Below are 23,701 nucleotides of genomic sequence, written 5' to 3' on the forward strand. Positions count from 1 at the left end.
GGAAACAGGATCAGAAAGACACTTTCAAAGCAGCGCTGCGCTGAATTACGGAACAAATGAACTGCAACTGCTGAGAAAGGGTGGAGTTTGAGCTCAGTTCAAACCTGCTGAAGCATATGGAAGGACTGCTGTTAGTAGCAGTGGAGTTTCTTGCATTGGCATACTGGCGGTGAGGATAACTTGGTGTCTTTGTGGGAGGCTTTCGCTTGCTGCATTGGCTGCTTTTTCGGCTCCAACAGTTCCAGCTTTGAATTTCTGTTGAAACTGATTTTTCTTTAAAATGACAATGCGGTGAATCACGGTGGAGAGACTTGGGCATCTCAGCTGATGATAGCACTGAGGTAAATATAATCTCAGTGGGTTGCATGCTAAGGGACTTCCAGAAAGGCTGGGCGAGTATTCATGTCAGCATGTAAGGGGCAGCTTCAGCTGGGAAGCTCGGTACTGTTCAGCTTGCGTGTGTTCTTGGGAGAGGGTGCCAAGAGGGTGAAAGTATAAGAAACTGATAAGCAGGAAGGGTGGAGAATGAACCCAGGGAGTAAAAAGGAGGAATTGAGGGTGGAAATGTGTGCCTGGAATCACGCTAAAAGCAAAGCATTTTGGGAGGAGAAGCTGCTGAAAATTCACAGGTGGCTGAGACAGCCTGAGAGAGGAGGGTACGGGAGGGGCTTGGCTGCAGCTGAGCTAGAAAGAGGAGGCTCAGGCTCCTAGGTACAGGTGAGGTGGTGGACTGGCAACAGGGAGATGGAGGAGCTCAGCCTGTTTCCCCACTTGTCTGTGATGGCACATGTAGGCCAGGAACAGGAAGGAATGAGTGGTAGGATGACAGCAGGCACTTGTGAGTTGTGTAAAAGCAGCTGCATTCTCCTGGGATGGTACTTTGTGTGATGCTGCAGGTAGTGTTGAAGGAATCTTCATTCAAAGGTTTACAACAGAGCTCATTTTTTATTTCAAACCTAGTGTGGGTTACTGCTTAGTAGTGAATAACTGACTTGGTTTTCCTTTAAAACAAATGAAAAAGCCTTGGTTTTTTGTGTAATGGTTGCTTTTTCTCCCATCTTTATGACATGTCTGTTAGAATCACAAAATGGCTCAGCTTCTGAATGTTTTGCTTCTGGTTCTCCTTGTCCAGTTAATCAATTGCCATCAAATCTTGCAGTTCTGCTAATTTATACGTTAGATTTTGTGCCCTGAGTATAGAGCTTCTCTGGAATTATAAACTACGTGATCAGTAAAATTACCGCTTCCCTAATCAGAGTGTATGTGTAACTTACTGCTTTTGCTTCATGTTTTTGTGTGAGGTTTTCCTTCTGGGATTAGGGTAAACATTTTTAACCTGGCTGTTGTTAAGCTTAACCGTACAGGATGCACCTTCTGTGTTTATGCCAGGGTGGGAAGCTACACATTGGAACAGAAGAGTCAATCAATTCTGCAACTTCTCTGAAGCATTATGTCTCCCAGTACTGCAATTAGTGTCTCTCGTAACCTGCTGGAGTCAGCCAGGATGATGTAGGTGCAGCTAGCAGCCTCCTGTTGTGCCAAGAGTTGAAATGCAGCAACTATCTACTTGAAAGATGATGCCGGTCCAAATTATTTTCCCCCAGCATCTGCTTCAAGGTCTAAGGAGTTGCCTAGAACGCTTCTGATTTATGCCAGAGTGCTCATGCAGTGGTGAGGCCGTTTGGTATTGCAAAATGTTTTGCTCTTTTACCAAAGTCTTAAATGTGTTTCTTTCCCTCTTGTCAGCTCTGCTTCAAGGCTGCTGGAGGTCACCTAATCCATCTTCCTGCAGGACTATCTCCAGAGTTGGATACAGCTGCACGGGACACACAGCTGTGTTTGATTCCCCACTTTTGGGCGTTCCTGGGTCTGCTCTGAGCGAGGTGTTGCTCCCTGATCCCCAGCACACAGGTGCTGGATAACTGGAGAAATAAATAGGAGAAAACTGGTTTGCCCTGCAGCCTCAGCAGCCTCCTGGCCTGTCTGCTGTGGTTCAAGCACATAGGAATGCTCTACAGCATGGCATAGCTTTGATAGGAGTTTGAGCTGTGTTTGTGCTATTTTGCTTCTTTGTATCCCCCAAAAAGGAATGACAGGGAGGGCAGGGATGCTGCTGCAGTGCTTTGCAGCCGGATGCAAGTAGTGTCAAGTTAACAACTGCTAATTATGTATTTTAAATTACTCAATGAGTTATGCTAGAAGTTAAACAGTTAAACGACCCCTGAAAATCTTTCCCTACTCCTGTCTAATGTGAAAGTGTTGGAAAGCTATTTCAAATATTTTAGTAAAGAGAGAGACTTGCTAGTAGTTGGGTTGAAGTTTTAATACTGAAAATTCCACTCTGGTGCCAGCGCAGTATCATGGATTGCTGCAATTAAACCAGTGCCTTAAGTTATTCATAATACTCTTTCTGGGCAGCATTCCCACCTGCTTAATCTGTGCTCTACAAGCATTTATTAGAACTGACTGTTGAAAAACGCCAAGCTAAATCGGACACTTTAAAAAAAAGTAAATCGATATGATGCCCTAAACTGGTTTAATATATCTTTCCTCTTCAATAATCCCACACATTGCTGATTTATTTGCTGCAATGAACATGCCATTCAACCAAAACAAGATTAGCTTAAACCGCAGCATTAGGCACAGAGCAACTTTAATGCTGCTTTATGTTTCGTTGTAATGCTCAGCGCTTTACAGCATTGTCTCTTTCTTCCCTCTGAAATAGTTTGTGTGAGGATCACAAGGGGCTCTGGAGTGTTGCTTTTTTACAGTATTTGGAGCAATAAATTTGAGTTTGGGTTGCAGCAGCTCCTTCATCCAACCCAAGTTGGAACCAAACTGATGAGCGGGATTAATGCATATATTCCCTGCAGGACTTTTCCAGGGTTAACCATGAAATAAATGACTTATGTCAAACTGAAGTCAGTGTGTTTCAGGTACAGAATCACAGAATGACCCGGTTTGGAAGGGACCTCAAGGATCATGTAGTTCCAACCCCCCTGCCTAGCAGGGCCTACAGTTTCGTTCATTCCCTCTGTCATGGAAAGGCTGCATTAGACAGCCCCCTTCTTGTTGGTTAAGAAGCAGGTTGTAGTTGTTATGTCATTTGTATGTTCTCCGTAGTTAAGAAAAATGGTTAGGAATTTTCCAGGGATGCTGTTTGCAGTATGAAGTTATCATTCTTTTTCTTTGCAAGACAGATGAGTTGCACGTGTATACTTCAGCAGCTTTTCTGGGTCTTGGTGTCAAGTATTGTAAAGAAGTGCGCTGAATGGAGAGCCATTAGTCAAACACAGGAATGAGAAAAATATCAAAAGTAGAGTGTTTGTGGTTTGCTGGAGTAGGTTATCGAGCTCCGGTTGTGTTTCTGACTGGAACGCGTGTGTCCCTGGTGAACTGGGAAATCAAAACTGATCTGACAAAGGAAGAGTCAAGAGATTCAAGGTGGCTTTTTCTGGAGGTGGAGACGCGCTCTGAAAGCCTGTTTGGAAGAGCAGTCTTAATTCGCACAGCTCCACTGACAAAATATCCTGAAGACGCTTTCAGGGTGTATGTCTTGATGATGGGTGCGGGCATGTAAAGAGAAGGCTGGTGAGTACTGGCCAAGATGCTGATTTTCCTGGAAAAAACAGAACCTCAAGTTGAATAGGAAGGGGTGCTCTGAGGGGAAAACACATATTTGGAAGGGAAAGTATCTTTCAGATTAGTTGCAGTGAAGCTGGCCGTGGGATGAGTAATATCAGTCATGCTATTTATATGAAATGTGGTGGTACATTTATTTCTGTAGTAATTAGAAGCCTCCCCAGTGCCATTAGTTATTTTGCCCAGACTGCACAGGTATAAATGATGGTTGCCTCTGCTCCCTGTGTTCTAACTGCTTTGTTTTGGAGCAGGCTGTTTCACTAGTGCGGAATGAACATTACCTCAGGGGTCAGAACTGGATGATCTTTAAAGTCCCTTCCAACCCAAGCCATGCTGTGATTCTATGGATATGTTTTTTCGTCTGTTACACAGACAAACAATATCTGTATGCATAAGGCATGCATACATGTATAAGTGTGCATGTGTATGTGTATATATACATATGTATATATGAAAATGTATTTTTACACCTTATTGCAGCCACTCATATTAGTTACTGTAGATCTGCCCATAAGCTCCCACATCTATTTTATTTAAAGTCAAAGTGATCGGTAGGAACTCCCAAATCACAGTGATGAAAACATGTGGACTGATCTGTTTGATGCCCAAGCAGGAGAAGGGACAGTGAGGGGGGGAAAAGGAATGAGAGAGAAACACCAAACTGTGTAAGAGAAAACGGTAGAATGGCCCTGGGAAAGCCTCTGCCTGCCTTGGCTTGTGTAACAGGGACTTATACAACACGTAACCCAATCTGACCCTGACCCTGCCAGTGTTCAGGGACTATATTTTTACTAAGATTAAGCTTTTCTTTCTTTTTTCCTGGAACAATTTCCTTGGCTTTTAGCTTGCCTGTTGGTTGGCATGGCCAACACAACCTTGCCTGTTTGTTTATATGACACTTAACCAGCTGTACTTTGCAAAAGGCAGCCCAGCACGTGTCCAGCCACCCCTGCAGTGTCCCCCAGCAGTGCTCACCGGGGACAGGTATGTAGGTGACTGAAAAAATAGATTTCTAAATGCACGTGTTTATTTTTCTGCTAAATGCCTCTTGACTTCAGAGCACATTAGTCAGCTGCTGTGCTGTGAGTCAGACGAGCCATAAAGTGCAGTGACTGAGCTACTGACTTCCAGGATCTGAGGTGAATGGAAAGGGAAAAGGAAATAACCATTAGAGGTCGTTAGATCTGAGACTAAGAGGTTCCATTTTACTCGCTGGTAGGAAAATAAATGTATATGCTGCTAAAAGGGTATGAAAAGAGCATGAATTGCAGTCAGATGTCCCTCTCGTGAAAAATGACTAATGAAACGGCATCAATAGGTTAAAAATAGACATGGCTTTATGGGAAAACATTTAAAGAAAAATGAAAACCCAGTGAAGATGAGCGAGTTTGCCTGCCTGCTTGGGCTATGTTATTTCTTGGAAGGAAATCACGTTCTGCAGGTGGTTTGAGAGCAGTGCAAGGTATGGATGTCCCATAGACAACGGCCATGCTCATGGCTGCAAGCACCTGGGCCTGCTGGGTGCAGGGTAAGGTGTTGGGTGGCACATCAGGAGGGCAGCTTCAAATTCACCCAGTGGAGGCACCATGCGAGGCCGGCACCAGTCCCTGGTTGGTATTTCTTAACCCTTTGCTATTTCTCTTCCGCGGTTGCCCAGAAGAGAGATTTCTCAAAGCACGTGTCCAAACACCTGCAGGGTGGGTGGTTTTTCTTTTTAAATGTAACTTATGTACTGGAAACATGAAAAGGATGAATGCAAAGGGGAAATGTTTGATCTCTGATCAAATAACCATATCAAAAGCTCTTCTCGACTCCTTTTGTTGAAACTTATAAAAGTCGAGAACTCCCAGGCCGCAAGCCAAACACATCTGAGTGCATGGCCTGGGCCATCGCCCAGCATAAGACAATGTCACTCTGCTGATCTCAGGGGCTGTGGGGTGACTTGCACCATGTCTGGGTCCTGTCTCTGGGGATAGGGAAGAGCTTCTATGAGCTGTGCAGTCTGCAAAGAAATGAGGCAGTGGGCTGGGAACCACCAAGGATCCACAGAGCAACAAAGATGGGAGCACACGGAGTGCCCAGAGTTGGGTGTCCAGCCTGGGAGAGCCCAGGTGGGATCAGCCCTCCTCTATGGTGCCTCACAGAGCTGCAGCCCAAAGCACTGCTGGCAAGTCCCATGTTTCTCCAAGGCAAGAGGATTTTCTTTCTTCTTGGTACCAGGGAGTTTTGTGCTGAACTGACTGAATAAGACCTTCCAGCAGAATAATTTCCCTGAAAGATCAGGAAAGTCAAATATTTCTTAGGGTGTCTACCATGTCTGAAATCTCTTTATCCTGAATGTGAATTACTCTTTTTCTTCTTTTCAAACCCCGAAACGCACTGATGCTGAACACGATGCTTTCCCTCCCAGCTGTTGCTGCTCAGCTGTTCTCTCTCCTCTCTACTTAAAAACTTGTTTTCTTCTTTTTTCTTCTTCTTTTTCTTTATCAGGGAGCCTGAGGGAGGTCAGATGGAGCATAAGTGCTCTGCTTTTTTCTTTCATTAGCACAAATGATGGCTACCCATGGATTTCAAATTTGTTTCAGCTCTTACCGGGAGCTCTTTGCAACCTGAAGCAGGCATTGATTGCTGCTGAAGAGCCTCTGCAATAACAAAGACAGAAGTCATACGGCAGAGGTCTGACATGTGAGCTGTCAGAGGTGATGCCACTGGCAGCTGACCTATCATAAGACCTTTGGGAAAAGCCACCGGGCGCCTTGCTTGGGAGTTTCTAGTGCCCTGCTCCCTGCTAGTTTGTGCTTGGAAACAGATTGACTAACATAATGGAGTGATTTTGTAATCTGTCATAATACCATAAGCTACAGATCCACAGACTTTGACCCCTCACAGGTATAATGAGCTCCTTTATTCGGCTGCACATGCTCTCTCGATGGGGGGTGGAGGGGGTGCTTTTCTAATTATATATCCAAAGCATATGTTTTGCCCAGAAACAAAGCATTATATTCATTAGTAAAATCCTATAAGCTGGGCTCTTTTTATTAGCCAGTTAACTAATTGACAGTTAAGAACGTGTATTAATATCACGGTGTAACCACGCAGTCACTTAATCTGACAGCTTTATTAAAATCATAGCGTTGCCCTCTAAGTTGCAGCCATGAGAAGCTGTAGCATTCGCAGTGTAAACCCTGGTGCTCGGAATTGTGTGTACCTCAGTATAACGTGGTATGGACTCGAGCCTTGCGGTGGCCTCCCTCGGTGCTTTGACAGGGTTGGGAAAAGCACTGGAGGTCCTCCCTTAAAAACCTGTTCAGTCAATCTTAAGTACACCTTTGGAAGCACACAGGTGCTTCACACACTGGAAGAAACAGATGTTGGTACGTTTTCCCTTCGCTGTAGGAAAACACAGAGCACTGTGCATCTGAAAGCATAATGCGAAGTGTTGAGCACAGTGTGAAGGCTGAAGAATCAATCTCGTGTGCTTACCTCATCCAAGCGAGAGCCCTTTAGCAGCCTGTGCTTTGGATGGTTGTGGTTGGAGATTTGTGTCACAGAGTGCAGCGTTTGGGTGAGGAGCAATCGTAAGAGTTCTACAGAACTGCATTATTCACTCAGTGTAAAAACTGAGGATTGCAGTCTGACACCAAGGGCCATCTTACTCATAGTACTCTGTGTGTGCATCCTCAGTGGCTCATTGCCTCCTTTCTCTGCTGCACTGGAGATATCCAGGGCCTAGTCTTTGTAGCACCCATCCTTGGACCTGATGTCCACCAAACTAGTTTATGAACTAGCTGACGTGACCTGATATTTGTGTGTGGTGCTTCTGCTTACGTGTAGTTTCCAAAGCCTTGTAAACCTTGAACATGTTCCTTCCCACCGTTCCCTGTGCAGGGCCTTTTACTGCCCAGTCTCTCCTTGTGAGGTGATCATAAGATGATCTCGGTCCTTTAGTTGCCCTTCCACGTGCCTCTTCTTTCTTCACTTTCCTCACCAGGTGCTCATGCCAACAGCCATTCACTTGCACAGGCTGCTCATAGAAGCTGTGATGCCCCCTCCCATCCCTGGAGGTGCTCAAGGCCAGACTAATATCACACTGAGCATTTTCTGAGCAGTGCAGGAGTAAACAATACCTCTAATGCAAAATCACAGGTAAAATGAATTAGGTGATGATAACCCTTTACAAAGAGAAGGTATTTTGTGAGTGCAAAGGCCACTTGAGCGCTAAGCTTTATAATCAGCTTGGAAAATAGTTTAGCCCACAGGACCTTTGTGACTTACTTCTGTCTTCCCACTTTACGAGGTCAACTATCAAAACAGATACTGTTTGAACAACTCCAAACGCAAAGAAATAAGTATCATTTATATATAGTATATTTATATATAGTATCATCTCCCACTTCTAAGGGAAATGCTACTGCATCATTTTTAGGCTGTGTTTAATACAGCGGCATAACATTGTTAATTTAATTACCTCTCTTGGCTTCCATTCATCTCTATACAACTGTGCTTCTGAAGCTCTTACAAAGAGCTATTCTGTCAGCAGCGCCCATTTCAATGAAGTATGTCACACAAATCTGTTATCTCCTTCTCTCCTAATCACACTAAGCGCGTTCTTCCCTTCTTGGTTTAATGCCCCAGATATGGTGGACTTATATAACGTCAATCTGCGTTTTATTGGAAACCAGCATACCCACAGAACTGGCAAATGGTTTGAAATACATCACCCTCTTATCAGATGGGTTTAGCAGCGGTGTAAGCTGGAGGGAGCCCCAGAGCAGTGTCGGATCGCCATCTGCCGGCCGTACCCTGCCTCTGGCAGTTCTGCTCCTTGGATTTCATTGCATTTCATCGCACAGTTGTTCAGGAAGGTTACAAGTACCCACAGCTGTAGGCATATCTGTGACACACCTCCACCTGGGGAGCCTTTCACCATCAGAGCAGAACAATTTCACACCTGGAACAGGCTGATGGGAGAAGCAGAGACAGGATGAAGCCTGTAGCCCTCCAGCCCCGCATCACAGAATGAATCACAGAATGACCCGGGTTGGAAGGGACCTCAAGGATCATGTAGTTCCAACCCCCCTGCCTGGCAGGGCCACCAAACATACACCTTTACTAGATCAGGTTGCCCAGGGCCCCGTCCAACCTGGTCTTGAACACCTCCAAGGACGGGGCATCCACAACCTCCCTGGGCAGCCTGTTCCAGGGCCTAACCACTCTCCTAGTGAAGAACTTCCCCCTAACATCCAACCTAAATCTTCCCTCTTTCAACTTAAAACCATCTCCCCGCATCCCTTAGCCTTCCCTCACACCGGGGATGCTCCAGCGCCCCCTGGCGGTCAGGAGGATCCCGGCTGAAGGCGCGGGGCGGAGCCGTGGTTGGCTGCGGCTGCGCGCTGTGTGTGACGCCACAGCGGCGATGGTGGCTGCACAGTGACACGTCTCCCGGGGGCGGGGGCGCGGCCGTTCTCGCGGGATCGCGCGGCTCCTGCCTCGGCCCCTCTCGAGCCGGCAGGGCCACAGCGGGGCCGCCGTGCGGCGGGGGCGGCGGTATCGCGGCCATGGCGGGGCAGCAGTTCCAGTACGACGACAGCGGCAATACCTTCTTCTACTTCCTCACCAGCTTCGTGGGGCTCATCGTCATCCCCGCCACATACTACCTGTGGCCCCGGGATCAGCACGCCGGTGAGCCCGGCGGAGGAGCGGGCCCCGGGACCGCGAGGGGCGGCGGGGAGGTGGGGTGTGGGAAGGCGGCCGGCGCGGGGCTGCGTGGCGCTGCGCTGCGGGGCGGCCATTGTGTGCGGGGCGGGCGGCCCCGGCTGCGGGCTGCGGGCCGGCGGGGCTGGGCCCGAGGGGGAGCTGCGGTCCGACAGCGGGGGGCACGAGGTCACGGCCGGGGCGGAGGGGCAGCGCGCTTCTCCCCTCGCTCAGGTCTATTGTTTCCCTATTGTAAGTCGCTGTTAGGGGTGCTGTGTGCTCTGCCCTCTGGGATGTCGCTCTGTGGCACGAAAGTTTCTCTGGATATTTGAAAATTTCCCTTTTTCGCGGTCGTTTCCCCCCCCCCTTTTTTTTGTCTTTATTTTTCATAGACGGGGATGGAGCATCGTGGCACGTTTCCAACCGCACTTCCAAACAAACAACCCCAAAACTATCCCTCTTTAAAGGCACTTAAATGCCCTATGCAACCGAGCTGCCCCGTGCTGGTTGCCGCTATTGGAAGCTATTGGAGTGTTAGGGGTGCTTGCAGGTCGTGGTCTGAGAAAAGTCCCTTTAGCTCCCAACACTTTTGGGTTCTTTCACGTTTCGGTATCTCATGGCACAGATGTGGTTTTGTGTCCCATTTGCACGTGCTTTGACTCAGGTGTCATTGCTGAGTACTTGTGCGTGTTAAGCTTCCATGTAGGAACGTGTTGAAAAGGAACCAAGAGAACAAATGTCGTTTTAGTGCTAAATCACAGCTGTTTACTGATTGTCACTGCTGGGGCTTCTGCCAGGGCCCTGGCCAATGGAGGGCTGCTCCTGCCCTTTGCTGCGACCTGTTGTGTAGGATTTGGTGCTTTGTGTTGGGCAGAAAGGCCTTGCCAAACTGATTCCTGACTGGATCTGTGTGATACTTTGTTGCTTTTTCAGGAGCAGGGGATCGGAGACAGAAGGTAACTGTATTTGTAACTGTTCCTCCAAATGCAACTTTATTATTTAATTCTATAGCAGTTCTGTGAAGGGTGGGAAGAGGCAGTGAATGAGGAAAGGAGTCTTCCTCTGATATGGTAGCATGCTTGCTCCATAGTTTTTAGCAGCTTATTTGGCTTGGTTGAGATACTGTGCAGCAGTGACACTGCTGTCAGCTTCACTGTTCCAGGGTCTGATAGCAGCACCAGGATCCATAGCGATCTTGTCAGCTTTGGGAACACTTCCGAAGCATTATGTTTGATCTTCGTATGTGAGATTATTCTTACAGAATGCTATGAAGTAGCAATGTAAGTTTGCAATATGACTGTATAGATCCTACGTAGTTTCCAGGTAGGTCTTCCCACCAAGCTTTGCTTATTTCTCCCCCCCTAGCTAGCCTTGTCTTGTGTGTGCATGGAGAGCCTACTTATTGAAACACAGTGTAAATTTTATCATGGTGTTGGTACAGAAAGAGTAAAACTAAGTGAAAACCACCAAGCTTTGCAACGACTGGAAATAAAAAGAATGATTTCTGCCTCATAATTGTCTTAATGGACTTTAAAATGTGAGTATATAGCCTAGTTTTCAGTGTACGATTGAATTGCATGTCCACAGTCTCTCAGCAGGTGCTGTTTTCTGTTATGTGTGGCTCTTATTATGTAGAAAGTCGAGGTGTTGCATAAGATCACACGTAGAGCTTCTGAAATCCTCTCTTGCTTCATCAGGTTGGTCTAGTTGTTCAAGTGCCTTCACGCAACTTTGTATTAAGCTATAGCCATTCTACGACGTGAACCGCATATAAGGAATAAATTTAAACCTGTGATGATGCTAAATAGGTTTTAGCCATGGCTTCTTGTTTCGAGAATAATTCATGAGTTTAAAGACCACAAAATCAAAACACATGTAGATAGGAAGCTAAGAGGAAGTCTTTATCTTCAGAAGGGCCAGACTGAGTAAGTACCTCTCTGTGTAGAACTAGCTAACGTTTTTTGTTCAGGAACTGTATTTCACCATAGCCATGCTAGATCCTCTAGCACCCTTAATGCTTTTACGGTGCTGGGCAGCAGGTTGGGTGCAGCTGGATATGGCTGTTTCAGCCCCGGCTCAGCCTGTCTGGGAGTGAGGAGGTGGGACTGGAGTGAACTTCTGAAGCAAAATGCACAGCTGGCCTCACTTCAAGACCCTTCTGCAGTGTGAACTAAGGCACCTTAAACATGTTGTGGATTTTTGGGGGGTTAAAAAATAGATTGTAAGATATTCTTCAGCCACTGGTGGGGGTTTGATTTGAGAGCAGACTAGAGGTACTCTGGAAGAAGTGAGAAATGCTTATAATCACAGAATCACAGAATGACCTGGGTTAGAAGGGACCTCAAGGATCATGTAGTTCCAACCCCCCTGCCTGGCAGGGCCACCAAACATACACCTTTACTAGATCAGGTTGCCCAGGGCCCCGTCCAACCTGGTCTTGAACACCTCCAAGGACGGGGCATCCACAACCTCCCTGGGCAGCCTGTTCCAGGGCCTAACCACTCTCCTAGTGAAGAACTTCCCCTTAACATCCAATCTAAATCTTCCCTCTTTTAACTTAAAACCATTTCCCTGTGTCCTGCTATTATCAGCCCTTTCGAAGAGATAATAATGTGGAGGTTGAGCCTTCAGTGCCCACTGTTTCATTGTTTGAATGCTGTGCTTTGGATTACTGGTATGTGATTCCCAGCTGCTTTCCCATGATAGCACTGCAGACCTCGGTGTAGCTGATATTTGCTAACATCTTACTGTTAGTTCTATGCCTGTAGAGTAAATGAAAGGGGGAAAAAAAAGTCAATGTTTGTTTCTGCCCCAGTGTAGTTTGGGAAGTAGGATTATATCTGTATTGATTTATTACCTTGAGAGATCTCAAGCTGTGTTACCTAATGTCTAGTTTATAGTAGGAGAACTTTTTGGCAAGCTGTTCAGGTTTTGATCTTTATTCTTTTTAGCATAAATTTTTGAAAGACTGTTTCAGCCCTCCTGTCTTGAAGAAGCCCATGACTCAAATTCTTGTCTCTCTCTAATACTGAGTAAAGCTTGACCTGTATTGGTTTCCTGTGTTTCTGAGCTTGTTTTTCAGGGCATCGAGAAGTCCATATGAAAGTTGCTGCAGCCTGAAGTGTAGGGATTGGTGTTTGTATTTGGAGGAGGGGGCTTGCTGTCCTTTAGTAGTCACAGAACGAGCTATCCTATCATTTCATTACCTCGGCTTTGATAAACCAAACAAGCAGGTAATTGACTTTGTTAAACAGATTTGTCCCAGAGACTTTGTCTCCTCAGTGTTCATTGTCAGGCTAATAAGGCTGTTGTAAAGGTTAATTGTTCAGCCTTGTGTCCTGGGCGGTAGTTTCATAACTGCTTCAAGGTAACAGGCTCTAACAGAAGTAGTTTTGTATTTCTCCCTCTTGCTGTGTGCCAGTTAGGACAGCTAACTGTTGTGGTGGACTGAAAGAAAGAGCAGAGCTATAACTAATTTTCAGCCTTTTTTTTTCCCCCCAGCAGTTTAATCTTAAAAGTTACAGAAAAAGAAGTTTAATCCACATGTATTTATACTGAAAGCAATTGGAAGCAAGTCCAACAGTGAGTAGGTTCTTAGTCAAGTGCTTATCCATCCCTGGCTGCTCAGAATAAACGTCAGCATCCAGCAAGGAAATGGAGAGGAAGAGGTGAATGGATCCAGCTGAGTTGTCGGCTGTTGCACAATGCTGATGCGTCTGCTGAACTTTGTGCACTTTTCATGTATACCTGAGCTGCAGAATAGAGACGTGCAGTTATAAAACTGTCCTGAAACAGGTAGCTGTCAGTTGTGGTGTGTTTTGTAGTGAAGTCTGTATACTTTGTCACTCAGCCCAATTTGTGAGTGGAGTTAGGCAAATATTAAACAAATTACCTTGTTTTAGGGCGCTGGTTGTTCATAAGAAGTTTAAAACCTGCTGGAAAGTATAAAAGACTCTATCCTAAGCCTTTTACATTCACTTGACCAGAACAAGCTGTTTAAAACAGTTCAAAACCCCTGAAGAATAACAGCTGCATGAGTGCTGAGATTAATGTTAACTTCTCTCTGTCTCTCCCATGATAGAAAGAGAAAAGGCAAAGCTGTTCTGCTTGCAATGTAGGTCTTCTTCCAGCAGAGAAAGAACAGAAAGACCTACTGTGGAATGAAGGGGAGGGGAAGGACAAGCTGCTACATTTTTCTTATCTAGGAACAAAAATACTGACACAAAATGGAGAAAAGCAGTTTAATTGTGATTAAAAAAGCTTTATAATGCGTGTGGTTTTTAATCCTGTCCCTCTCAAGAGCCATGTACTGTACTTGTGCTCACCTTCTTCCCCTGTGCCTTCCCTTCTCAAACATTTTGGTGCCTGAGATGATGCTGATTTTTTTGAGAAACAGTTGGCTAATACAAAGAAGTGCTTACAAAATCAGGTTACAGGAGGCTGTTCCCAGTTGTTGTTTGGAAATGCCATGTCTCTAGGAAGTAGCATAGGCAGTTTGGGAAATGCTCTTCTAGTCCAGCCTTTTTGCATTGAGGCTGGACGACATGCACAAATGGATGTGTACATATATCTATATATAAGTAGCAGCGCTTGGTATGCACACTCAAAACCTCAAATAATGTCCTTCTATATCATCTTTCTATGTTAGGAACCATACCTCTCCGCATGCCTTTCCAGCATGCTGGATATCCCTGTGTAGTAGTATAGGTTTCTCTGTGACTATTTTTTGTGAACTCTGTAGATCTGAAGGCTCTCTTCAGAGATCTATATTATTCTGCTACTTGAAGATGGAAGTCAAGGAGCTAAGACTCTAAAAGTTTTTGGCTCTTTAAAGACAAACAGTGAGTCTGCAACTTGGAGGTGACTCAAGCCAATGTAGAGGATGCAGACAGCGTTTCTACTGTTGTTGTATTTGTAATGGGGTAATGAGCTCTTGTACCTAATGACAGCTGTGGGAGTAGGGGATCTCAGAAGTACTAGATGTGCTGCTTCCAACTCCAGAGCAGAATTCTGTGCTGTTTCTCATCCACCTGAAAGATAAAGTTGGTTGAAGTGCGTTGACTGTGACCTCCATCCTTGCCTCGCAGCTTGTTGGAATCTCATTAACTTCAGAAGTATTTCACAGTGTTTTTAGTGTTTGATAGTACAGGATGCCGGTAAGATGCAGGATAAATATGCAGGATATCATGCTTGCTATCAGTGATGGATGGGCAAGGGTGTGAAAACTTGTTATCTGTGAATTTAAGCAATTTCTGCCCTTGTGTACATGTATATAATTTCCTGTTAATATACACTGAGGGCATAGTGTCGGGAAGTGGAAGTGGAGCAGTAAAACTCAGTTATGCATTTAAGAACAGTTATTAGATACAAATTGATTTTTTTTCCATTATTATTATTATTTTTTTCCCAGCGTTGACAGATTGAGCGCACTGTGGTTAACTTAAGCCATTCCAAGTTCAGGGAAATACAGCTTGTTAGGTGACTCTTTGAAGGGGGAGAACAGAATATAATGGCAATATTTAACACCATTTTAAAAATATTTTTTATTATAATGCTGCTTTGAAGCAGTGTTATTATTATTTTTAAAAACATTAGAAGAAAGGGCAAACATCATGAGAGGTCTTTAGTAGCGCCTTGCAGTTATCTCTAAAAATACATTTCAACACAGAGCTTTTGGACGGTTATCTCAACTGCCCTTTTATTTGGGGAAAAAAGATGTGCCTTTTAATGGGAAGTTTTTTGAAGTATTGTAATCTTATTATGAGCATGGTAGCAGTAAAATCAAATTAATAACTCTGGGTTACAGATTGAGTAGCTTCAACACTGTCCAGAGCTCTTAATTCTGAAAAGCTCTTTGTTGTAAGACAAAGAGCAAGCTATTACATGAACTTTATCTCTTGTTACATGGACGTGAAAATAAAGCTATTTCTATTTTTTCTTAATTAAATCATTGTTATGGAAGCTTATGAAAACAGTATTGTACAAGTCATTTTATGTGCCTCTCTGTTAATGCCCTACTTTCTGCAGGGATTCACTGGCTACTATGTGGACCCTGCTGAACTACTAGAGAATTCAAACTTATGTTATTTTACCCAATTCAAGACTAAAGTATGATAGTTCAGTTATGGCTTCATGAGCAGCACAGAATCACAGAATGACCCGGGTTGGAAGGGACCTCAAGGATCATGTAGTTCCAACCCCCCTGCCTGGCAGGGCCACCAAACATACACCTTTACTAGATCAGGTTGCCCAGGGCCCCGTCCAACCTGGTCCTGAACACCTCCAAGGACGGGGCATCCACAACCTCCCTGGGCAGCCTGTTCCAGGGCCTAACCACTCTCCTAGTGAAGAACTTCCCCCTAACATCCAACCTAAATCTTCCCTCTTTTAACTTAAAACCGTTTCCCCTAGTCCTGCTATTGTCAGCCCTTTCGAAGAGTTTACTCCCCTCCTGGGTGTAAGTTCCCTTCAGGTATTGAAAGGCTGCAATGAGGTCACCCCGCAACCTTCTCTTCTCTAGGCTGAACCTAGAACCTAGCAGAACCTTCTTTCAGTAGGGACGGGAATCTGAAAGGGGAACAAGGTGAGCTTAGATGGGGACCTGTAGGGTTATGCTTATTTTCATAGCTTATTGTTTTTCTCACTCTATTGTGGGTATGACCCCCACTATAAACGTGATGAATTGGGTGATGTCATTTCAAAGATTAGCGCAGGTGTCCCATTAAAAGTTTTGTCAGCCCAAATGGGATGGTAAACTAATAGGGACGTGACTATGCATAGTTGTAATGTGGCACTGTGCTCCAGTAAGGCTAACCACAAGCAAAAAATCCAAGACAAATCTATATCCTAAGTTAACTTTTAAGATGTTGAATCGTCTCATGATGCTATTCAACAAAGTAGTTAGTAACAAATACTGTCTTTTGGTCAACAAATATACGTGTAACAGTATATGAAGTTAATATTAGGCTGTTTTATCCCTTAATCTAGTTGCTGCAAAACTTGTTCTAGAAGATACAGCTTGCTACTAAGGCTTTAAAAGGATCTTCTTTCTTGGAGGGAACTGCTTGGAGTTCCAGAAGCCAAGAACATATTACTCAAACACTTCTGGTATTTTTTATTACTTCCATGTATATTTATTAGACAGAAAAAATCTCTTGGAAGACAACTAGGGTCAGATTATTCAGTAAACATTTGGGAGGTGAGCTTGGACATAATCTTATGGATAATCTCAAGGTAGTCTATCTGTCAGTGCTCCTTGTTGAATGTTGAGGTCTGGGAAGACTGGAAGCTTGACAATGTAACTCCCATCTACAGGAAGGAGGATCTGGGAAACTACAGGCCTGTTAGCCTGACCTTGGTGCCAGGGAAGGTAGGAAAAACTCTTAAGACTTCAGCCTTTGTGTATGTGTCTGTGTATGTAGCATGCCTTAAGGGCTGGTGACTAGCTGTTGAACAAAATGGTAACCTTCTCCTGAACCATGTAGAGAATGATAACACTTCAACAGCAAACTCAAAAGCTCTCAAGAGGAGTGTTTATGGTGAGCCCTGTTACTCTGACTTAGTGGGACCAATTTACCTCTTAGGAGCTCTATGCACTTGGGTCGCAACCTTGTAACTTTTATTGAGACACTTATGCTACATACGTTACTTGTATCTTTTTTTCCTTAAAGCAAACATGTTGCAGCTAAAACAAGATTCTGATGATTAAAACTTTTCTGTACAATTCCACGTGTACATCCTTCTCATCCCTCTTTTCCAGACTTACACATCTCCAATAAATGTGTTATGTCTCATTCTTCAAGAGGCTGAAAAAAAATGAGAGAAATCTGTCTTACGTTTTCATTTGAGTCACCTGTTGGAGCCCTTGGAATCTTAAAGATTAGGTCTAAAAATGCATAATTTGCCAAGCATTCTGAAAGATAATATAGAGCTTCCTGAATCTTCAAAACTAAGTAAATAAAACTTATCAAGCACTTCAAATAGTAGAACAGCGATGACCATTTCTGTTCTGTTGTCAGAGTGGAGTAAGACAGAAAGCGTTTCTAAAGTGATGGATAGTTTAGGTTGTCTGGTCATTCATAATGTAACAAACCTCTTGCAGTCCTGATATAATTGTTTTACTTTATGGTGTTTACTCAAAGCCAACTTGAATCCTAAATCTTTCTTTTTATGTCTTAGCATAACTAAGTTACTGGGTGATGTTGTCATTGCCCACAGTAGTAGTACATCCTTAATGTAGGACTGCTATTAACATGATTCATGAATTTATACCAACATTCATGTCAAATCTTTTTGTCAACAGAAATGCTTCTGTTCCTTAGCTGCCCAGCAAGTGTCCACATACCTGGTGTTCTCTGTATTCTATTGGCAGGAGCATGTCTGCACTGTCAGTCATCAGCACTGAGGCACTGGTCATACTGTGGTAAAACAACAAACCTTGGATTTTGAAGATGATATTTGTGTGGGAAGTCAAAGACTTTGCAATTTTATAATACAGTGGGATGGGAGGTATGTGCTGGAAAGCAAGGTATGGGTGTGGGGGTGTGAGCATCAGAAATGTATGACTAAGTCAGACTTGGCTGAGTTGTAGGCCACAGACTGTGTATAAGCTATGGAAACAGCAAATCCAGCCTGTGATTGGCTTCTTTGTGTTTCTTTGCCCTGTGTTCCTCACCCTGCCTGTGATGGCGGAATAGGTAGAAACTGAGACAGACATGAGAGAGGTTGGTGTTTTTTTTTGTTTTTATTTGTTTTTCCAGTGTGAGATGATCAAACACTGGAACAGGTTGTCCAGGGGGATATCTGTACTTGAAAATATTACAAGGCCTGCAGCCAAGATCCTGAGCAACCTGCTTCTCTTGACCCTGCTGTGAGCAGTGACCTCAAGGTCTGTTTGAGCCTTATGTACGCGGTGCTTCTGTGATACTCAAGAACAATGTAGTCTTGGTTACCCACCCAGAAAACTTGGACAGATCTACTTTGCTTATTCTGAAATCACTTCTTCTGAAGACTTGGATATTCAAGAAGAATACCTAAGTTCTGACAAAACAGGACAGGGTTAATTCTTTAGTAAAAAATACTCTGCCGATGTCTGGATTGTTATCTGGAATGTACAAAAGAGAAGCTCTGTCATCAAATGAAAGAAATAAAGACCAAAGATCAAACAGTCTTTTTTGGCTCTTTTTCTCTCTTTTAAAATAATGGCTTTGAGCTTGTTCAGGTGTTGCATGCCTGTTTGGTTTCAAGATACAGTGCACTTGAGTCCATTGACCAATGATGTCTTGCCATTATCTCATTAAGGTATGTAGCCAAATGGACATCTATCCTTAAGGAAGGAAAAGTCTAAAAATATTTTCCGATTATCTTCCTCCAAGGTATAGTAACCAGATCGATGTACAAATAAACTGTGCTTTTTTTCCTTTTTCATTTAGTTACCAATAGCCAAACTGTGCTGGGGTCTGATTCTGTTTTCACTAATATAAGAATTATAGACCATGTGGAGCTAGTTGATTAAAATACCAATTAGTATTGCTGGAGATGTGATTAACTGTTTCTGACTACATGAAATAGGTGGCCCTTGGATTGCTCTTTGTCCCAGGAATTCTTTAATTTCTTAAAAACCTAAGGAGTGTATTAAGATGCAGGTTTAGCTGGATGTCCGTACACAATAAGATACTATAATGGGCACTTCTGAAAAGCCAGTGAAAGGAGAAGTTGTGCTGACAAAAAATTGCACACAAATCTCAGGAGCTTTAAATGCATCTGAAACTATTTGGGAGGAAATAGAGGAACAGTGGGATGCTTCACTGGATCACTTGCAGAAATGAAGTGGCGTTCTTTATCCTCGTCTAAAAGAGGTGCTTTAGCAATACCTTGATACACAGATTATTGTTAGTGAGATTAATTCAGAAACTCACAGATGCATTATGTCTTTGCTTTTGAAAGCTCTCTATTACTGTTTTAGGAGAGATTCTCTATTGTTAATGACTTTACTCATCAAATGAGAGTTTATTTTGACCAGAGAAAAAGCAGTCCCCCCGCAACTCTGTGTAATCCCATGTCAAAGCACAGTGTGTGAAGTGCTCTTATGCTTTGGTGGAGAGCCACATTCTGGATCAAGAGGAAACAGACCTTTTTGACTGGCTCTGATTTTTTTATTTTATTTTATTTTATTTTATTTTTTTTCTCTGACAGTAAGGATTCCACAGCTGAAAACAAAATAAAGTACAATTCCTACTGCATGCTGCTCAGGGTAAAGCTTTGCTGCAAAATATACTTAATCCTGAATGCTTTGGGTCTGTAGGATATTGCTGCGGCAGCACGCCAGTTCTGTGCAATGGCAATTCCACTGGAGTGAAAGAGAGGTCCTTGGAAGAGGAAGGCAAAGCAACCGAACTCAAAAAACCTGATTTATCCCCAGCAGCTTGCTTGTTAGGATAAGTTGCTGTTTTTTGCTAAGAAAGTGCTTACCTGGTATTCAGACTCTGGCTAGACTTTTTTCTTCTGCAACCTATTTTTTCCTATCTGGATAAGTATTTTCTTTGGTGCAATCACACAGGATGTCTCTGAATAAATAGGAATTCTACTTTTCCTAGTTACAACAGTAATGTAATGTATTTGCTACTCGTGATGATGTTTTGCCAGTAGCTTTGCCTAAACTGGGGCACTTGCTGTCTTTCCTCTTCTTTTCTTATCTCAAGCATTTGCCTGCTTTTGAATTCCAGAAGTTAATGTGTGTTTCTGATTAATTTTATCAGGAGTGCCTAGGGATAGCAGGAAATAATTTGCATGGTCTAGACTTGCTTCAGCTTGGGAAAGATTTCCTTCTCTCTTTATGTTCCAGACAGATAACTATAAACGATCATTCATCTCTTTAATGCCCTGTAGCCTTGTGTGTTGTTAATCAAATGAGACCGTTGCAATCCTAAGATTGGAAAGAAGTTAGGGATGTATTTTTGCTCTGATAGGGTTTAATCAATTGTAATTAGATTTGATCCAGAGTTGTTCATATGCTTGTGTAAAATGCAGTGGCTTCTTAGCATCATGTCTTAATTTTGTATTAATCTGAAGGAGTCCCTCTGTGCAGCATTGCTTTTCCAAGACATCATTGCCAGAGACACTCTAACTGCCTTAGGCACCATGTTTATCCTTCGAAGGGCTTAATTTTTGCTCTTCCAATTGCCTTGTTTTTCTTGATGCTGTTTTCAAACTGTTTACAAAATATTGTTCCTGTGGCCATTACTAGAAGGGCATTCCAAAACCTCAGTTCTCTGGTTACTACAAAGCACCTTTAGTTTCTAGCCTTATTTATCCTATGGTCAGTTTTTATTTGACCTAGGGCCAACTCTAATTTACCTTACTTAATTACTGTGTATGTATTTAATTTCATTTTTTTCCCCTTCTGTGGTGCTACGAAGCTGGTGAGGGGTCTGGAGCACAGGCCTTATGAGGAGCGGCTGAGAGAGCTGGGATTGTTCAGCCTGGAGAAGAGGAGGCTCAGGGCAGACGTTATTGCTCTCTTTAACTTCATGAAGGGAGGTTGTAGTGAGCTGGGTTGGCCTCTTCTCTCGTGTAATCGGTGATAGAACTAGAGGGAATGGTTCTGAGCTGCACCAGGGGAGATTCAGGCTGGACATTAGGAAGTATTACTTCTCAGAAAGGGTAGTCAGGCATTGGAATGCACTGCCCAGGGGGTTGGTGGAGTCACCGACCATGGGAGTGTTCAAGAAACATTTGGATGTTGTGTTGAGGAATATGATTTAGATGGGAAGTATTGGTAATGGTTGCTCTAGCTGATCTTCTAGGTCTTTTCCAACCTTGATAATTCTGTGATTCTGTGATCCTGTTTTCCCCTGTGGGCATTTTGGAAGCTTTTTGGCTCAGTAAGATGAATGGTATTGGCAGTTCTTTCAGGGAGAGTGGATGGAGGCAAAGAAGAGAGGATTGTCTGGCACTTGTCAGGGCTGGACAGCGGGCAGATATGAGATCTGGGGCACTGTGTCACTGTACAGCATAGATTTTTCAAGGCAAGGCAGAGCATCTTGTTGAAAGCACCCTAGCAAAAACGTTAGAAGTCACATCCTGTTAGGCTTAATTTTAAAGGATTAAGTAAAGTGAGCTTTGTTACCTCTAGGCCCTCTCCAAGTTCTCTTCATCACTTTCTATTTCTCCAAGTGCAATTACAATCCATTTTCACATTAGTTCTACGTATTTCTCCAAGCAACATGGTCAGCTGAGACAGTTACCAAGCAGCAGCATCTCTCAGTTGTGCTGCAGAAATGCCTGCAGGAATGTGCTGTGAATTGGGTCACTTAGCTGATCTCAGTCAGTAGGATTGTATTGAACAGTTGGCTTCATCTGCTTCAGCACTGCACAAACAGGATTATAGACAATATTTGGAATGAAAGATTTGCAATATGAACACTTCTATTAGGAAGGCGATATAGGTGTCTTCAGTAAAAGCATTGCATTGTGGTTCAGAGTTTCACAGTGAGCATTTACATAATTCACAAACTCAAAATAGTTAATTTAATTACTTTATATTCATCACTAAGATGTTGAGACTTGAGGAGGAAGATTTCTCTCTTAATTCTTTCTCCTTTGAGTGGTCTTATTCTTTTGCTGGTCCGGTACAGTGTCTTCTGCCTGTACTTAAGAAGCATTGTAGGTCAGACTGCACGGCCTCTAGATGGGTAAACTACTTAAACTACTAAAGTCACTTCAAAATATATAATTTCAGTGCTTACAGAAATTGCTTTTCACCAATTTATTTTATTATTATTTTTTCCTGTGAAAGAGTTCTTTGACCAAATATAACCTGGTCTTGATGAATGCTGAAATACAATTAAATTGTGTTAATGGAAATAGCTTCCATGTTTTGTCATGGTGATTATGACAATCTGAGTACAATTTCTTCCGAAGCTTCAACCTCCTTTCAGGACAGGATGGGGAAATCTTGTGGGCTGGCTTGTTTTTAATGCATGTGTTTGTACTGAGCTACATGGTTTGCAAATAAGTATTAACTTCTCTTTCCTCCCCTGTCCCAGTAGGAAAAGCCTAAATGAAAGCAGCTTATAAAAGGCAAGCATTGCAAAGAGAATGGGAAATGCATCATAATTTGAACTGAAGAATTAGCTGTTCATCTAGCCTTTTTCTTTGGTTGCATAAAAACAGTTCTGGTCCTTTTTTTCATATGCAGTAGATGGTATACTGAAATGGGAGACTCATTGGAGTTGACTATAAAATGGAAGAAGAAATTGCAGGTGCACAATAGGCAAACAAAGGCTGGATTCACAAGTGATGGTTGCTTCATGGCAACTGAAAAATATTATGAATTCCTTTGAGGTCATGGGCATAATCTGGAGTAACTTGTTGTGGTTACTGAAGGTGGGGAATCATTTATCTGGCTCAAAAGCATTATTTCTTCCACTGTTGCTGGGTTTTCTGTTAGTCTTTAAAATGACCTTCCACTGCCTTCTGAAGGATGAAGTGAGCATGGGGGAAGTGCACATGGTCCCAAACCTGTCAGTGTTGAACGTTTGAACAATGCTTGTAGATGGGTGACCTAACACTTAGGTTGATCTTTGTGGAGCCGAAAGATGAACTCAGTGATCTTTGTGGGTCCCTCTAATGGTTCTATGCTTGCGGTTCTCCTTTTTGTCAGATTGATTAATCAGAATCCTTTTCATTATTTTCCATAGAGCAAATTCGATTAAAGAATATAAGAAATGTATATGGAAGGTGCTTGTGGTATCGCTTGCGACTTTTAAAGCCACAACAAAACATAATTCCTACAGTAAAGTAAGTATGTTTCATTTGCATGACTTTCCACTAGAGCAGTTCCTGTATCTTACTATTGCAAAAATACGTCTGGAATTAATTGCATTGTGGATGTTTGCATTTTCCTGTGTTTGAATAACACTTAATCATTATCTAGTAGTGCTTGAAATGATGTTGAATACTTTGTCCTTTATAAAATACCTGTTAAATGAAACTATAAGCCTCAGCGCTAATAAATATGTAGACAGTGCATTTATTGTTTCTTAAAATGAAGTTCCTCCCTCACAGAAACTAGTGCTGCTAGCAACATATTTTAATTTAAATATTTGATGTGTAAACATATGTATTTGAATATACAGTGGCAAAAAAAACAGGTATATACAAAGCTAAAGTCTTTGTATCCTTCAGTTCTTAGTTTTTTACTCTTACTCTCAATATTTTATCTTCTGTTATGTATCTTTTTCACCTTTTTTTTTTTTTTTTTTTTTTTTTTTTAAATAACATTTGTCTATGTTATTATGAGATTAAAATCATCCTTTGGAAGTACAAAATGCTATTGTATACCTGCTGAAAACAGACAGCTAAC

The 23,701-nt window shown here is 43.0% G+C and overlaps 1 protein-coding gene across 2 annotated transcripts in view; it reads left to right on the forward strand.

The window, feature by feature from the left end:
* Nucleotides 1-9,137: 9,137 nt before the first annotated feature.
* SEC63 (SEC63 protein translocation regulator) overlaps nt 9,138-23,701 on the forward strand; it is a 51,233-nt gene continuing 36,669 nt past the window's right edge. Inside the window, exons 1-2 of one of the 2 annotated variants that reach the window (XM_085541851.1) lie at nt 9,138-9,324; nt 23,037-23,136. In XM_085541851.1, coding sequence (XP_085397977.1) covers nt 9,201-9,324; nt 23,037-23,136 — 224 coding nt within the window. In that variant the 5' untranslated portion in view covers nt 9,138-9,200. Of the gene's footprint in view, nt 9,325-10,118; nt 12,570-23,036; nt 23,137-23,701 lie in introns of those variants that run through there. The other variant, XM_085541852.1, reaches the window with a different exon arrangement.

This window comes from Coturnix japonica, chromosome 3, assembly GCF_054131305.1.
Source record: "Coturnix japonica strain WE chromosome 3, WE-NBRP24, whole genome shotgun sequence".
NCBI classification, from domain to species: domain Eukaryota; kingdom Metazoa; phylum Chordata; class Aves; order Galliformes; family Phasianidae; genus Coturnix; species Coturnix japonica.